We start from the raw sequence: 17,114 nt of genomic DNA on the forward strand, positions 1-17,114 counted from the left end.
TACACAGATGGATGGATGGATGGATGGATGAATGAATTAACAACAGTTGCTATTTATAAACCAGGGACTTAACCTGCCCAGAGGTCCCAGAGGTGAATAGCACCATCCCTTTTGGGCCTTTATCCCACCTTGCGAAGCAGGTGAAACCAGGTTAGTAGAAATGTGACAAGAAGCCTCAGAGGGAAAAGGGAGCGCCCACAGAGCCCCCGAGAGGTACATGCGTAGGTAGGGCTGGGGGCTTGTCTGGGTGGGACGATGAACGGCTGCGGGCTGACTGTACATTGAGGTATCTCAGGACCTTCCTGGCAGAGCCGCTGTGCTCCGCTCAAGTCCCCGAGCACCCCAATCAGGTCATTGCCCTGGTGTCCGGTGCTCCACACCCCCGAGGTCTCATCTGTCAGCAGAAGTGGACTGATGGACAGGACGAAGAGTGACACAAGCCATGCCCCATCTTAAAGTGAGTGGTGAATTTTATTGCATTTTCTGCGGGAATTTTTATCTGAAATCCTCTCTCGCAGTGGTGTCTGGGAACTATCAGTCCTGAAAGGATCCTGGTTTGACCCCGTAGCGTTTCCCAAGCTATGGTGGTTCATTTGAACTTGGCGGCAAGATGGCCAATCCATTGCACTGCCCGCCCTTGCCCATGGCGGGGCGCAGAGGCCTCCACACACAGCCTGCTGCTGCCTTCCTGTCTCTGTGTCATGTTCACTCATTTCTTATGGTCTCTTTCCCAACCAGGACGTAGGCTCCAGGGGGCAGGGGGTCTGTGGACCACTGAAGCCCCAGGGCCCAGCACTGGACTCAGTACATTGCAAGTGCTCAAAAAATCTATTGTTTAATTGGACATATGTTTCTAACACATCAGCCCAAGTACCCCCTCCTTTTTCTTCCTTGCTAAGACTGGTCTTTTCTTTAAAATAAAACAGCAGCCTCCTCTGGGAGGCCTTCCCATCTAATCCTGCACAGTCCAGGTGGCCTGTCACTCTGTGGCCCTTGCCTTGGTTGTAGTAAATCTGTGTTCACACATTTATGGCTTCTCTTCAAAGTCTTAGGGTGCATGACGTGTCCTGTTTCTTTGATCAAACCCCAAGCAGAGAGTTGGCCTCCAGCTCAGAAATCTGGCTCTCCAAAGAAAGGGGCAGGCCCACCACTGGACTGTTGGCTATCCCTATTTATGCCGTCTGCATATAAAAGGGTCAATATATTTTCCTGCCTAGATCATCCCCCCCCAAATATTTAGGGTGCAGCAGGCAGAATGGCACAGGCAGGAAGCTGCTCCCTGCATGTGTGTGTGTGGACAGCCAGCCTGGGTGACAGAAGGCATGTGGTGCCATGCCTCTTCCTGCCCCAAGCAGAGAGTCCGTGAGGCAGGAGGGGCTGGGCTCAGGGGGCAGGTGGGCTGTGGCTCTTACCAGGAAGCTGTTGTCCTTGGGGTTGGAGGCCAGGCTCAGGCCGAGGCGCATGTTGTCTTTCCGCTCAGACACGTTGGACAGGGTGACCCTTCCTGCGGTGGGACGGAGAAGCTCAGCCTGCAGTCCCCTGCTGCCGGCCATCCGCCTAGAGCCTGCTGCTGTCACCCGCCACCAGAGGGGCCCGTGGCAGGATGGGGCCGGGCGGGGTCCCTCCCGATTCCCCCTGCCCCTTTGGGCCCCTTGCCTGCATGTTGTTCCAGCCCTTCATGGTTTACTAAGGCCTTATCCAGATATGGTCTCATCATTTCCTCACCATCTCTGTGAGATGAGCAAACTGAGTCTCAGAGAGGCCAAGCAATCTGCCCAAGGCCACACAGTGAGCACAGGACAGAGCCTTCCAGCTCCAACTCCACAGGCCTTCCTCCTCCAGGCAATCTGTTATCAAAACTTACCAGTCCCATGTCCTACCCTCTCAAGGCCTGGCTCTCTGCTTATCTGATAAACTGACATATGATAATGATTCTCTCTCAAAGGAGCAAAGAGCTAACTTAACAGGAGCCTTCTGGAGGTACGACATGCAGCCTCCTCCAGCGGAGCAAGCTCGTTCCTGCCTCAGGGCCTCGCTCGCCTGCTGGAAGGCTCTGGTGCTGCCCGACTCCTTGCCATCGGGCCTTTGTTACCTGCGTGGAGAGATCCTCCCTGGCCACCTTACTAATGGGGAGCCCTCTCCGCTCCTCCCACTCAGCCTCCGTTGTCACAGCACCCCAGTTTATTGCACCCCAATCCTGAGATTATGCTGCTTTCTCACTGGCTCCCTCATTGCCCTTCCCAGCAGAGTCCCTGGCTTCTTGTCCCCTGCTGGATCCCATCCCTAGTAAGTAGCATAGTGCTTAGCACATGTTAGATGCTCATTAAAGGCTGGGGGACATATTTGACTTGGATTGGATCATAGGGACTTGAAGCTCACCCTCCTTACTGTACACAGGAGCCAATGGAGGCTCAGAGAGAGGTTGTGAGCTCCCTATGGACACACAGCAAAGAAACTGTGCCATTCAAAGGAGAAATCCAGCCTGGCCTATTTTGGAAGCCTATGCCCTCAGGGTGGTGAGGCCTGGGACCTGTGAGCCTCCAGCCAGGCGCCTGCCTCTCCTGCATTGTTCCCTCATTGAGGTCTGGGCCCTGGCTGTACCGGGGTTTGAACTTCCCACCCGTGGTGCGGAGGCAGATGAGGACAGCGGGAGCGCCCAGCACCACGTAATAGGGCAGCTGGCAGCTCTGGGCTTTCTCTTTGATGCGGGCCTTTTCATCCATCTGCTTATCTCTTGAATCTCTGCCCTCTTCTCCCACTGAGTCCCTGTGCCTCCCATATCTTCCCAGGGAGCCCCACCCCACTGCTTTAGGACGAGGGGGATGCCCGGGGTTCTTGCCCTTGGGGAGGCCAGTCCTCAGGCCGAGGCCTGGCACTGTAGCTTCTCTAAGTAGAATTTTGCTCCATTCTGGGTGCCAAGTGATGGTGCTTGGTATTTGGTGCTTCGGAAAAAATATAAGTGCTTTCGAGGAGCAGTGTACGCGCTTTCGTGGACACACACACATGTACACACACACACACACACAGGTAGATTTTATAAGCACCGAAAGATCCTTGAGGCTGTTCTCAGCATCACTCCGATGCCTGAAAGCCCTTCAATGAGGAACAAAGCCTGCATTTTAGGAAAGCAGCATGAGCAGTGGCTGAGGGGTGACTGTGGACCGCCTGCTTGGAACCGTGGCCTCGCTCCTTATCAGGTGGGTGACCCCAGGCAGGTCCCCTCACCTCCACATGCTGTCATTCCCTCCTTTATTAAAATGGTTAAATCTCATATAATTATGGGGATTAAATGAGCCAAAATACCTAAAAGTGCTTAAACCAGTGCCTGGCATGTAGTGAGGGTTATACAAGATACAGGATTGTTAACCATTGTTATTATGTCAAAATCAGAAAGAAGACAGGAAATGTTTATCTCCTGCTGGGAGAGGAAACCCCTTATTAGGGGCAGTAGATGAATCAGAAAGAGCAATGGCTTGGGACCTAGAGGCCTGGGTGTGAATCCTGGATGGCCCCTTATAAGCTGTGCAGCTATGGGAGGTGGCACCCTCTGTCTGGCCTCAGCTTCCTCATCTTTTAAATGGGGCAGTGACGTCAGCTGCGAAGAGCCAGGACACCGTGGGCACGGACATGCTGTAGAGCCTGTCTGGCTCTAGCCAGCGGCTGGCCTCCTCGTGGGAAGCCAGTGGCCCAGTTACCCAGGTTGAGCTTGGTGCAGTTCCCATGGGTCACCGGACACTTGTACACGTCTCCCGTCTTCTGGTGGCCATTGGTTTCCAATGGAGCGCCCACAACCAGCCTGGGAAGGAAAAGAATGTAGGTGAAGACATTGGGGGAGGTGCTCCGTCTCGGCGGAGGATGGAACCTAGAGGGTAGTGCTGAGGAGAAGATGGGGTACGGGGGAAATACCGGAGGAGCGGCCACGTGCAGAGTCTCAGACTCAGACTTCCACCTCCCTGGGGGCGGGAACTGGGCTTCCAGAATGAAGTCGCGGGGCCTGTGGCCAACTTCAGGCCCTTGCCAGCATCTGGCAACACGGAGATGAGAGCACCTGTGCAAATGGGATGAGGCAGTCCCGGGGAGAGGGGGGCAGGGCGGACATCACGGAGGAGCTACGCCTGAGCTGCATCCTCATGGATGGATTTGAGTTTGTTGAATGGTGGGAGGACGGTAACCGTGGTCATTCAGGCAGAGGAATGGTGATTTTGGAGCCCTCTGTTACTACCTGGGGCGGGAAGGGTGCTCATTCCTCATCTTACATGACAGTCTTTCTGCTGGCGGCCCAGGGGCTGAGGCGTGCTGTGTCACGGTCATTCACAGCTGTCTCCTGAGCCGCAAGCAAGGACTTGTTCAGGGAGGACGAGGCAGCCAGCCACTGGGGCTAAGAAATGACCACAGTCAGCTGCCCAGCTGCGGCTTCTGCCTTTAGCCTACGCCTTTGTGATCTTATTTGGAAAGAAGGGTCTTTGCAGTTGAAATCAAGAATCATGGGATGAAGTCACCCTGGATTACTCAGTGGGCCCCAGAGCCAATAATAAGCACCCTTACAAGAGACACAGAGGGAGAGATGCAGATCGAAGAGAAGGCCGTGGGAAGACAGAGGCAGAGCCAGGAAGAATGCAGCCACAAGCCGAAGGATGCCTGGGGCTGCCAGACGCTGGAAGAGGCAAGGGAGGATTTTCACCTCGGTCCTTTATAGGGGGCACAGCCCCGCTGACACCTTGACCTTGGACATCTGGCCTACAGAACTGAGAGAGAATACATTTCTGCTTTTGTAAGCCATCTAGTTTGTGCTAATTTGTTATGTGCCCATTGGAAATTAATATTCTTGCCTACATGTTCATGTATTGCTACAGAATAATAACCTGGCCCAGCCCTGCAGTGCTGCCTCCCTGGAGACCAGGGAGACCCCCCCCAAGCCCCCTCCATGCCTCATCTCCAGCTTAGCAAAGGGCAGCACCATTGGGGGTGGCCCAGAGTGGCCCAGGGCAGTTGCTGGAACTCCAGCGCTGATGTGAAGTGAAACCCTGAAAGGGGACCAGCTCTCCCTCCCGTGCCTACCTGCCCACTCTGCCAGTGCCACCCACCTCTGGCACATCTGGAACTCGCTTGGGTGGCAGTCCTGCTCTCAACCAGAACCGCCTCCTCTGCTCAGGCCTTAGTGTTAACACTGATTCAAGAACGGAGAGCTCCCGGGGAGCTGTGCTGCAATGGCAGGAGGTGCGGCAGCACACACAGCCCTAGAGGTCTCCCATGCCCTAAGGGACAGAGAATAGACAATGATGGAGCTTGAGGCACCAGGACAGGTGAGAGACTGGAGCGAGGAGAACTTTCTGGAGCCGCCACTTCTCATCCCCAACATCACTGCCCAAAGAAGCAGCAATTACTCGGTTGAGAGGTGTCGGGCTGGAGGTTCAGGCCACACAGGACTTCAGCGGCTTCTTGCGGTCAAATGTCCCCTCCCCCCGTGCTTACCCACCTCTTTGTGCTGTCAGGAAAGAGTGAGGTCTGAAGTGGGAGTGAACAGAGCTCTGTTTGAAATTAGTCTATGAAATAAGAGCCGAGGTTTCTCCCCTGGGGACCAGATAATGACAGATTCTAAATATATCCACTTATTAAGCTGCCTATTTTTGACCTGCAGGAATTAATTGGACCCATAAAATCTGTTTGTCTAGACGATGTGATTTTTGGCCACTTAATTCTGTGAGTGATTGTGTGGTCAAGGCTGTTCCTTCTACGCAGCCAAAAATAAAATAATAAAATAAAATAAAACAGAGAGAGAGGTCCATAAGGGAGGCTTGGGCTCCAAGCTTGCTTTTCTGGCTGCTCTGATTTTCAAGGTCACCCTGATTTCAAGTCTTCCAGAGGGATGTTCCCCCCAGGATACCACTGCCTGACAATGAGTGCCTTCTGGAAAGTGCCTTTGAAAAACACCTTGCAGGGCGCCTCTGGAAGAATTAGGCACAGCAGGTTCTAGATTAGAGGAACCATGACCTTCTTCTAGAAAGATAATCTCCATGTGCCTTCTAAAACACACCCCAGCAGTGGACTCCTCACAACGCTTCCCATTTGACAGAGTGGAACTCTGAGGCCCCAGTGGCCTACCTGGTGGGCCCCCCAACACAGGGTGAGTTCTTTGGGCTGAAATCCCAGGGCTGGGTCTGCATTCTGGTTCTGTCACCAGCTTGCTATGTGGCTTTGAGGAACCATTGACCTTTCCAGAACCTGGTTTTCCTGGCTGTGAAATGGGACCATAATTCTTGGGTCACTGTGGGAAGTCACAGTCGTCAAAGGCATTGAGAGACAGAAGGGGTTGTATCTAGGGAAGCTATGCACAAAGACCGGTGGCTTTCTAGAAGTCATGTGTTCTGGCACGGGCCAGCCTGTGACAATACGGCAGCAAGTCCCCCGAGTCATTGTGGCGCCAAGTTTACCTGAAGACTAAGCTTTGTCCTTCTCAAAGAACAAGGGCTGCACCCTCTGTGTCATCTCCTCTCTCCCGCACCTGGTGTCTGGGGGTCCTTGGTACCTCATGAGTAGGACAGGGCTTACTGTCCACCCATACTACAGATGAGAAGCTGGGGCTCCTAGGAGGGAGCTCACCCAGGCCCCGTGTCCATCTGTGGACGACCTGGGACTAGCTTTCTCGGCACTCTTCTCAGTGTTGCCCCAAATATTTCTTTGCCACGGAGGGAGGGCCTAGGCCAGTCCTCTTCGCCACTCTTGAGTCTCGGCATTACATATGCCTGTCGGGCTTGAGGTTTTGAGGCTATGATTCAGTCTCACTACAAGAACATAACTGCCAAAGCACAGGGAAATTGCATCACCACCAAGCCCAACCAAATTGCTCCTGGGGTCTGGAAGCCTCTGCAACCTCAGCCTTATATAGCCATCTGTAGCCTTCGGGCCTGGTGGGCCTTTTGGGGGCCAGACACTGATCCTTCTGGTCTGGGCACCAGATGGCATGGCCAACCCCAAAGGTCATAGCAAGCATCAGACCCTTTCCCTGGGGACTCACTGGCTGCGGGCACCCAACAGTCATTCTGTGGAGGCATGGGCATCAGGGCTGCTGTGAATGGGAAATAGGTGGTGGGCTTTAGCCACAGCCTTGCAGAACCCTCCCTGGCTGGCCTTGCCACGGGAAGGGGCTTACCAAGGAGATGACCACCTGAGGAAGGTGGGACTTGGCCCTGCTGAGTGCCAGCAGGATACAGGCTATGAGAAGGGACCCCTGGCTCCTGACCTCACACCCTTTCCAACACGGTCCCATGGGGACTCATACTGACTTCTGTTTATCTTTGGCTCCATCCTTCAAGGCAATTTTAGTCTCAGAACCTTTTAATATGCAGGCTCTGATCAGACAAAAAAAGCAACATGTACTTAATTTATATATAAATTACACCAGTGTACAACAGTCAAGCTGTGTATTACATATGAGTAATTCTGTTTTTTCAGATAAAATAACCGAAGTAGAACTTGAATCATTTTATTTCTGTGCCCCAGCGCACTGTCCTGTACATCCCCAGTGATGTGTACACACCCATCCATTTAAGATCCAGCACAAATTCTCACCTGCTCCAGGAAGCCCTCCCTGATCACTCTAGGCTTTCCCACAGAAATCGGCATGTGATCCCTGCTGCCGGCTGTGGCCAGTGTTTTAGTGTCATAATTCCCTGAGGGCTGAGAGGTCCTTGTCTGCCCTGCTGCACTAGCACAGGGTGGTCTGAAAGGCCCTTGGTAAAGGAAAACCCACCGGCTGCTCTGACCTTCTGTTGGACAGTCTACAGCACCAGCTTCAGGAGCTTCCGGCTTTGCCTCAACCCCCAAAAAAGCCCCCAGATTCAGGGACTGCAAAGGGTTGCTGAGAAATGGAGCCTTTTCTATACATAGAGGTTCCATGGAGTAACCCAGCTTCCAGGTAAAGTCAGTGTTGCTGGCTTCCTTGGTCTCCATTTCCCTCTTCCCAACAGTCCTCCTTTCTGTTTGGGGGATCCAGGAAACGTGGCTCCATTCCCAGTTCTAGAGACCAAGCACATACCTCAGGCTTGGCCAGTTTTTCCCCCTGGCTGCGGTGATGGAGTCAGGGCAGGCAGATAAATTAAGCCACCCTGATGAGAGTGAATCTCAGGACTTTTGCTTGGGGCTCAGGGACCAAGGTAGTTCCTTCTCCCTGGATGCCACAGTAAGTAGATGCAGGCACTAGAACTGCTGGCAGCTATCTTGTGATGATGAGAGGTGTGAGCTGGTGCACCGAGTGGGGAGGGCTGAAAAAAGCAACAAGAGAAGGACCTGAAGTCCTAATGATACTGTGAACTCCTGGATCAAACTACACCTGAAGCTCACCCTGCTGTTGGACTTTTCAGAGATATAAGCAATAACTGCTTTTTACTGTATAAGCCTGTTTGAGTTTAATCTTCACGTATTTATAACTGAAAACATACTAACTAGAGTGTGTAAAGAAAAAAAGGCACGTAGTTAAAATTACCCTTAGAAATTCCATTTATTACCATGTTTCCAGAGGAACACAGCCTCAATGACTAATAAGAGAGGGGCAGATTTATGTCTGTCAGCTCATGCGCCATCTGGGGCATATATTGCATGATTGGTAGGTGGGCTCACAGGCATTATGTACATTATTTCTCTCTGGTTGTTTAATTAAACGCGTAAAACTGCCCCCTGGCCCAGCCTAGTGGAAACAGAAATCCTTTTGTTCTGTGTGCATCCCACTTACAACAGCTACTTGGACAGGGAACCCTGTACTTTAGATGTTTCTGGGTACCTAGTAACTGGCCTCACAGACCATCCAAGCTGGGAGGAAACATGGAGGTTCCTTTGGCCAGCCTCATCACATCCCAGTGAGGCACTGGAGGCCTGGAGCGGGTGGTGCTCTGAGTCCTCAGGGCAGACGGCAGCAGAGCTGGACTGTGTGCAGAGTCCTGACTCTCAGGGCAGCACTCCTCCCCAGCCACAGAAGCAGAAAGCCTGGAGGCAGGGGCTGGGGCTCTAGACCCAGCTCAGCCTTTACCTGGCTGTGTCTGGGGAGGTTATGTGTGAACAGCTTAGCTGCTCAGCAGATGGGCGGAGGTCATAGGACACAAAAAGGTCATCAGATATTTGGGGAAAACAGAGGAAACTTCTGATTGAGAGACACACCCCTAGGGAGGTCCCGAGCCCAGAGGCCACCACAGACTGCTGAAGAAAGGCAAGATGTGGGTTTCATTCTTCCCTGGCTAGCCTCCTTGCCCCGCTGCAAGGCCAGGACCTCACATCGCAGGAAATCCAGTTATTCCTGATTTATCTTTTCATTTCAATGAACTGCTTTTGATTCAATCGAATTGCATTTGATTTGGATCACCCAGATACATTGAGGCTGGAAGGGCAGTTAGTATCTGAGGCTCAGAAGGTGGATGTGAACAAGCCTGCAAAGAGACACTGGTCAGTCTCAGAGCTGAGACTCCAAGTGCAGTGCTCTTTCTGCCATTGTGAATGACCAGGAGGTTTAGAAAGTCCAGTTCTGGGGGCTGGGCAGTGCCCAGAATGGGGCTAGGGCAGCCGCTCAGAGCCGGGGAGCCTGTGCCCCGGGGGCCCCTTGTCTCCTCCCCTCTCGCCCCATTCTTTTCCTCACCTGTTCATCTCTCCCAGCACCCCTCCTCCACTCAAACCCACTCCAGGCCCTTTATTCCAGGTTTCTACTGGCTTTGTTTTCCCTCCCTGAAATCAGATAGGGGCATCAGGGAGGGGGGCCACTTGCGGGGCAGAGAACTCAAGGGAACAGAGAGACTATTCCTTTCGTGAGGCTTTTTCTCTCCTGCTCTCCATGGAAAATGTGATCTCCTCCAGCCAGTGTGAGTGCGGTGGCTAATGTGTTCAAGACGGGGCTGGGAAGTGCTGAGCACAGCAATCCTGAGTGCGGGGGGGGGTGCACTGGGGGGGCGCTGGGACTGTACTGGCTGGGGGCAGCACCTGGGACCTTGCAAGTCTGCCTGGTTAGGGAGGCTTGTGGTTCTTGAGGCTCAGATGCTTGGCAAGGTCTGGACTCCTGGGGCCAGGACAATGGGTACCCCTTTGTTTGCCGTCCCTACTCTCCCTGCCTCCATAAAGCTTCTGTGTATATTTTAAATAAACACATATGATATGATGGATAATTTTTTGTGTCAACTTGACCTGGGGTGTCCAGATATTTGGTCAAACATTATTCTGGGTGTGTCTGTGAGGGTGTTTTTGGATGATTGCAAGATTAACATTTAAATTGGAAGACTGAGTAAAACAGATTGCCCTCCCTAACGTGGGTGGGCCCCATCAAATCAGCTGAAGGCCTGAATAGAACAAACAGGCTGACCCTCCCCTGAATAAGAGTCAATCCTTCCTAACCGACTGCTTTTAAATTGGGATATTTCTTCTTTTTCTCACCTTTGGAGTCAAATGGAAACATAAGCTCCTCGTAGGTTTCCAGTCTGCTGACTCACCCTGCAGACCTTGGGACTTGCCAGCCTCCATAATCACATGAGCCAATTCCTCATAATAAATCTCTTTTCGCGCGCGCTCGCGCGTGCACACACACACACACACACACACAAGACATCCTGTTGATTGTTTCTCTGGACCCTGCCTATTTACTTAGAACTTACTATGCTTTAGGCTTTGCAGATATTCATATTGCTAATGATCCACACCCTCATTCAGTCACTGAATCATAAGCGTTTATCGAGCTCCTACTAATGCATCAAGCACTAGGGGCATCAGGGACACAGGCAGGTCAATAGGCCATCACAACACGGCAGCGGTTCTCCAAGTGGCTCACAGACCCGCAGCAGCATCCTCCCCTGGTTAGAAATGCAACGTCTTAGGTCCTACCCCAGACCAACAGAATCAGAAACTGCAAGTGGAGTCTAGTACCTATGGTAACAAGCTCCCAGAAGATGCTGATGCATGCTTAAGTTTAAGAAACAACATAACACAGTGATAGAAATGTTTATGTGGGGGAAGCAGAGGCATGGTGACCTGCAACCCTTGCTGGGCTCAAAGCCCCAAATCCATTCCAGTAAAATCCACACTCTTCCCCATGCTTCCAAGGCTCTCTGTCACCCAACTGCTGCTCACCTCCTTTTTCTAGGACTGCTATGAATGCTGCACGGTTGGCCCATCATTTAGGGCTCAGCTTCCAACAGGACCCTCGAGGGGCCTTTCCTGACCATCTGTCTCTCCCCGTCTCCCCACCCTGCCTTGGCTTCCTCATAGCACTTCACACACTCTGATGCTGTCTTCTTTATTTACCTATAATAATCCTGATCTTCCAGCAGAATGAGAGCTGCAAGGGAGCTAGAACCTTGCTGGCTAGGTTTGCAGCTCTAACATCCCAGCACCCAGAACACTGCCTTGCACAGAGTAGGTCCCTAAAATACAATTGTTGAATGAATTAGCTATCACCTGGCTTAGCTTAGGGACGACTGGAATCTGATTGCCTGCAATTTGGAACCACTTTCTGCAGACCCTCTTTTGTCTTCTAACATTTACTAACCCAGTTGTGAGGGTAGAACAAGCCCTATTAGTGGAACCAACAGACTCTACGCTGTGGCCTGAGACAAGGCTATTAACTGCCCTGGGCCTCAGTGTGCTCATCTACCAAATGGCACTGAACATACCCAGGCTACTTAGCACCCAGTTTCAAGAGGCAGTGGTCCCAGACCTTGCTAGTCATCAGAATCACCTGGGGAGTTACAAATGCAGTTTGCTGGGGCCCTTGTCCAGAAGGTTCTAATTCAGTCAATCAAGGACAGGGACTGGGAATCTATTTTTAGAAATTCCTAGATGTGCTGGCAGGCTACGAGGCCCTGTGGACATGCCAAAAAGCACGTGTATCCCAGGAATTTTCACTACATGTGGAATCATAAGAACAGCAACCTCTTGACTCTCCAGGAACGGTGCAGGATTTAGTTTTTTTAAAGAACTGTTTTATTTCTTTGCTCACAAGAAAATGCACAAGAAAAAAAATACCTACTTTAACACGTAAGTTTACGTTACACTACATTACAACAGGCTTGTTGTGTAATGCTTATAGTGCAGAACTGTGTACAGTGAAAGGTGCAAGGCCTCTCCCTCCCTTTCTCAGCCCAGCCCTCTATAGATAACTGCCATTAGCAACAGGGGTGCAGAAAACCTTCCAAGCATTTATGTAGGGAATTGTAAAAATGGAGTCATTATACACACATGGTTCTGTGGGATGCTTTTTTCACTTCATGATTTTATACTCAACCACCTTTCCATGTCAGTACATATCAATACTACACTTAGACCTGGTCACTGGGGCCCCTGCCCTTAGTCCCGCTTTGACTCTTCTCTAGCTGTGTCCCTTCCTCTGGGGCGAAGAGTCCTTTGGGTCAAGGGGACAGGCCACCTAGAGCCCATGTCTCCTGAGTCCTGGTACTGGGGATACCTGAACTCCCTCCCAAACAGCCCAGGATGGGCCTTTTCCCTCTATCTGTTTTCTGACGGTGGATCACACCACCAACAGAGCCAGCCAAGGAGTACCTGCTCGCTGCAGGCGTGGACAGAGCTTGGAAGTACAGGCTGGGATATCCACATGGGTGAAGCCCTCCAACTACCAAGAACGAAGAGTAGGTGGGGAGAAAAGATGATGGGCTACGGACCAGATGTTCCACTTGTTTTCTAGATGCAGGCCCCTCTGATGTCAGGGGTGGGACTGCTATCGATGGCTAATAAAACTCTGCCTCATCTTTATACTGGTCACACCGTTACATTTTTCTTTTTAGCCATTCTCCTACTGATGGATTTTTAAATTCTTTCATTCCTTTTCCTATTGATAGATGTTTAGGTGCTTTAACAAATTTTCCCACTGCCCAGGCTTTGATCAAAACTGATGAGTGAAAAAGCAGCTGTGCCCAAATAGGTACGCATAGCAATGCAGGCAGTGGGTGCAAAGCCCGTGCGTGTTGCTGTGCAGGAATGGCCCTGAAGCCAGGCCCTGTTGTCTGGGGCACGGAGCCTGCTGACAGGCATCATCACAGCTGTTGATTTCATAAGCTGGCTCTCTGCTTTGTTCCTGGAAACTTTTGGGTCCACCTTGGCTTACATCCAAGCAGCATTCTTTCCTAGGTTGCAGAAGTACTTAGAACAGAAGAGGGAAGAATGAGGGAAGGTGATTGCAAAGGACATTCTCAACCCATTTGAAGGGAAAATGAGAACCTGGTCCACTGATCATGAAGAACAGAGCCAGCTTATGCCCTTTAGCTCAAAGCCAGCCTCTCCCCTCTCACATCCTGATGCCAGGCTCCTGGGTCCTTTTTTCACCACACCTGACACTTTCCTTCCTACTTCTGCACGTGCAGTTCCCTCATCCCCAACTTTCAAATGGGCTCTATTTCATCCATCCTTCCATGCCTCTTCCTCCAGGAAGTTCTCCTTGGTCCCTCCACTGAAAGCTTTCTCTCAATTCCCTTTGAGATGCTTTGTTTGCACCTCTCTTGCCTGTTTTTTTCTCTCCTTTAGATAATTTGTCTTTAGATAGCAGAGAGAGACCTTGATCCATCTTTAAATCCTCTTCAGTGCTGGTCAAAGTATTTTGAACACAGTCAAGTCTCAGTAATTGTTTGTTGAGTGACTATATGAGTGGACAGATGGAGAACCCACTCATTTTGCAAAGACAAGCTGAGTCTTCACTCTGCTTCTTGGAGTGTGGCTGGGAGCAGAACTGGGCTGAGCTTTTCTGGGTCCCATCTGCAGATGGACCATCAACCTTGGGGTGCCCTTGCCTGGCTTTCCCCAGGAAGGTCTGGTCTCCCACCCAGAGAGGCTGGGCACACAGCACCAAAATCCCCCCTTCTCTTCAAAATGTCTGATAAACTTGCTTGTTTCTCCAAGTCATGTTCAGAGTTTTGTTTTTTGCCTCCAGTTTTATAACAACTCTTTTCCTCTAAAAATGAAACACAAACTTAGCAATAGTTCATTGGATAGATATTTCCTAGTGGAATGTGTGCCAGTCTGGCAAGTCCTCAGTGACTGCTTTGTAGCAAGGAAATAGGCCTTGGAATTCCCTGCTTTCCATCCTGGGCGGGCCTGTTCCCTTTGGTTCATAATTAGGACGGTGATACTTTCCTACAGCAGGCATGTCCAAGAGCTCACTGCATGGTGTCCATGGCCAGGGGAGGTGACCACACCGGGGGCAGTTGCGCCCACCTGGCTGGAGAAGAAAGAAAAGCCCAGGGAATGTCAGGATTTTCTGGGTAGAGGCTGAGGCAGAAACCGGACCCTCATTATTTTGCCTGTGTCCACTGCTTTTTCCACCAGCCACATGGCTCAGGAAGCATGGAAAAAGAGAAGGCCTGGAGGTGGAAGGACAGATACTCTTTTTTGGTCTTGGGCCTGTTGATGTGTTTATGATTAACTTTGATCTACTCCCACATGGGCTAAGTGACCTGGGTGAGCCCCGTGCCCTCTCTGGGCCTCAGTCTCCTCATCTCTAAATGAAAGGCTTGGACAAGCTCAGTTCAAACAGATAGCTCTTGAGTGCTTACTGAGCTCTGGGTGCTGTGGACTGGAAGACGAATGAGGCATGGTCCACAGCTTTGGTGTGGTGGGGGCTGAGATGATTTCAGTTGGAGGACGGCACTACCAGACAGGCTACCAGACTTGCTTAGCCATCTTGGAAGCCTTTCTTGAGTGGGCAGCTCCTGGATGGAGTTGTGCAAGGTGAATGGGTGTCATCCAGCTGAACAGGGACTGGAGCGCGTGGGGAGGAATGACAGTGGAGGCCTGGTGTGTATTCTCATGCCCCTTCCATGGTGAAGGTTGGCTCAGTGGGCCCAGGACAGACAAGTCCCTGCCTTTCCAGAGCTGAGGTGCAGTAATCCTCAGCCAGGCTCATGCCATTCAACCCCCTTCCTCTTCCCCACCCGTGCCTCCCTGATGACCCAAATTACCCCCCATCTCCCCTCATTTACCCAGAGAATTCTGCCTGAACTGGACCGAAGTGCAGACAGATGGTTTCATACCTACATGACTGACTATCATTGCCTTCTCCCCCAATCAGGTTCCCCCACCTGGTTCTAAGGTCTCTAAATTCCTATCATTGGGTACCTGTTTGGATGCAGACTTTGTGGGTCACTCTCCACCTATGCCCAGAAGGGAGCTAACCTATGAATCCATGAGGACTCACATGCCCCACAAAAAAGTTAAATCAATGGTTCAAAAAACTGGCTGGGCATTAGACTTACCTGAGGATGTTTTAAAGCATAGATTACCACCTCTACAGAATCAGATTTTTTAAGTCTTGGACTGGGCTGAGGAATCCGTATTCTTTCTTTAACTTTCACAGGCAATTCTGTTCTGCCAGCTTTGGGAATCCCTGGATTACATTATCAGGTTGATCACCATGCTTTGAAATGATGGAAAGCAGGCCACATGGGAATTGGTGGCAAGACGCTCAATCAAGAAACAGTTAATAAACACTGTGTCATGCATTCATCTGCTTTAAATGAATTCACTGCCTTCACTTTATATGAACAAGCAAATAAAATAATGCATGCCTGAATGGATGTCTTGGGGCAGTTTATTATGTGTCAGGAATTGTACTGGGTGCTTCCTCTGACATTAATAGACTTAATTCTCAGAACAACTCTGTGAGAGAGACAGCAGTCCAATTCTGAAGCTGAGGAAACTGTAACAAAGAGAAGCTAAGTGACTTACTCAAGACACCAGCTGCTCTTTGGCCTCACTTTCCTTCCTGGTCCTCTCCCTGTCTCTGGGCATAGGAGCATTGGGTGCACAAAAGCCAGCTCTGTGTTCCATCAGGGAGCCCTGAGGTGCATCAAAGAGCCACTAGCTGTGCAGAATCCTTTGAAATGCTTTTCATGTGGATCAAAGCTCAGATTTATTTCCCTCCTATCCCTTCTGGATGATGAGCAATGGCTCTTCTTATATAATCATTCTTATTTCCAGAAACCATAAGGAAGCAAAGATGCTGTGGACTCACTTGAACCTCTGAGGGATGAAGCCTGTTATTACATTTTCGGAAATGTCCTCCTCCTCAAGTGACACAATTATTGGCCCAGTGGTTAGGGAGAGACGAGGGGATGGCACGGACAGCAAGGTGACCAGGGTTGGGCCAGACCACTGTCCACCAGCCATCTACCCTGTGTCTGACTTGGCTTTAGCTGGGCTCCTCCAGGTTTTGCAGAGGAAAGACAAGGATCGCAGATCTCAGCCTCTCCCACATGGTGCCATTGATCCCAGGCTCTTTATAACAAGAACATCAAGCATTGAGCTTCTCTGAGATTTACCTCGGGTCACACCCAGGCTTCTAGAACCATTCTCTTCTTCTCCTTCTCTAGCCCTGTGCAAGCACTGAAAACACAAAGATGAATACTAGGCCAGCGTCACCCTTGGGGGCTCGCAGTCCCCTTTCCCTCATTTCTTTATTTCAGCTTTCATTCATTTCATTTGTCCACTTTCCTTTTCCATTTTTCTACAACTTTCTCTCCCTGTGTTATTGGCTCAGGGTGACTCATCACAGCTAAACCAGGAAAAAAATGATTCAAGAAGGGACATGGGGAGGATTTAGGAATTCAACAAAAACCTCGTCAAGATGGTCTTGTGCCAATAGCAAGCCTTTGCCATTGGCCCTGTGTCTGAGTATTGCAGCTGCATGGAGGAGAAGAGCCATTTGAAAGAGTCTGAAATCTCGATAAGCCCTGATTCTCTGAGAAATAGTCAAGAAAAGTTAGAAGGAAGTATTCTATCCAAGCCTGGAAAAGACAAGTGTTAGGCTAAGTAATGTTTAATTATAGTTAAGATTAGTGAGGAAAAGCATACAGAGCACATTGATTTGTTTTTATAATCGAATATAGCCTTAAAACATGTTTATTCAAATTTGTGGTTTTTCAATAAGGAGTTCTGTTTTTCATATTCTGTAGTTTAAATTTTATAGCCTAAACTGATTGGAAGCACATGCTGCCCTGAGTTAGTGACGTCCATGCATGCGAAGCTTAGATGGATGGAGAGGCGCCATTCCCGGGCAGCCTTGCTCCCCCTAGTGTCAGTTATGATAATTGCAGATAAAAGTGCCACGCAGCAATTGAAAACCGAGTACCGATTATGAAAAC

General features: G+C 50.5%; 1 protein-coding gene across 4 annotated transcripts in view; it reads right to left on the reverse strand.

The window, feature by feature from the left end:
* The window catches only part of ITGA11 (integrin subunit alpha 11), a 114,079-nt gene that overhangs the window by 55,613 nt on the left and 41,352 nt on the right, over positions 1 to 17,114 (reverse strand). For all 4 annotated transcript variants that reach the window (XM_036932327.2, XM_036932328.2, XM_036932329.2 and 1 more), the window contains exons 3-4: positions 3,696 to 3,796; positions 1,413 to 1,504 (exon numbers count right to left, since the gene is read on the reverse strand). In XM_036932327.2, coding sequence (XP_036788222.2) covers positions 1,413 to 1,504; positions 3,696 to 3,796 — 193 coding nt within the window. The remainder of the gene's footprint in view (positions 1 to 1,412; positions 1,505 to 3,695; positions 3,797 to 17,114) is intronic.

The sequence above is a fragment of the Manis pentadactyla genome, chromosome 11 (genome assembly GCF_030020395.1).
Source record: "Manis pentadactyla isolate mManPen7 chromosome 11, mManPen7.hap1, whole genome shotgun sequence".
In the NCBI taxonomy this organism is placed as follows: domain Eukaryota; kingdom Metazoa; phylum Chordata; class Mammalia; order Pholidota; family Manidae; genus Manis; species Manis pentadactyla.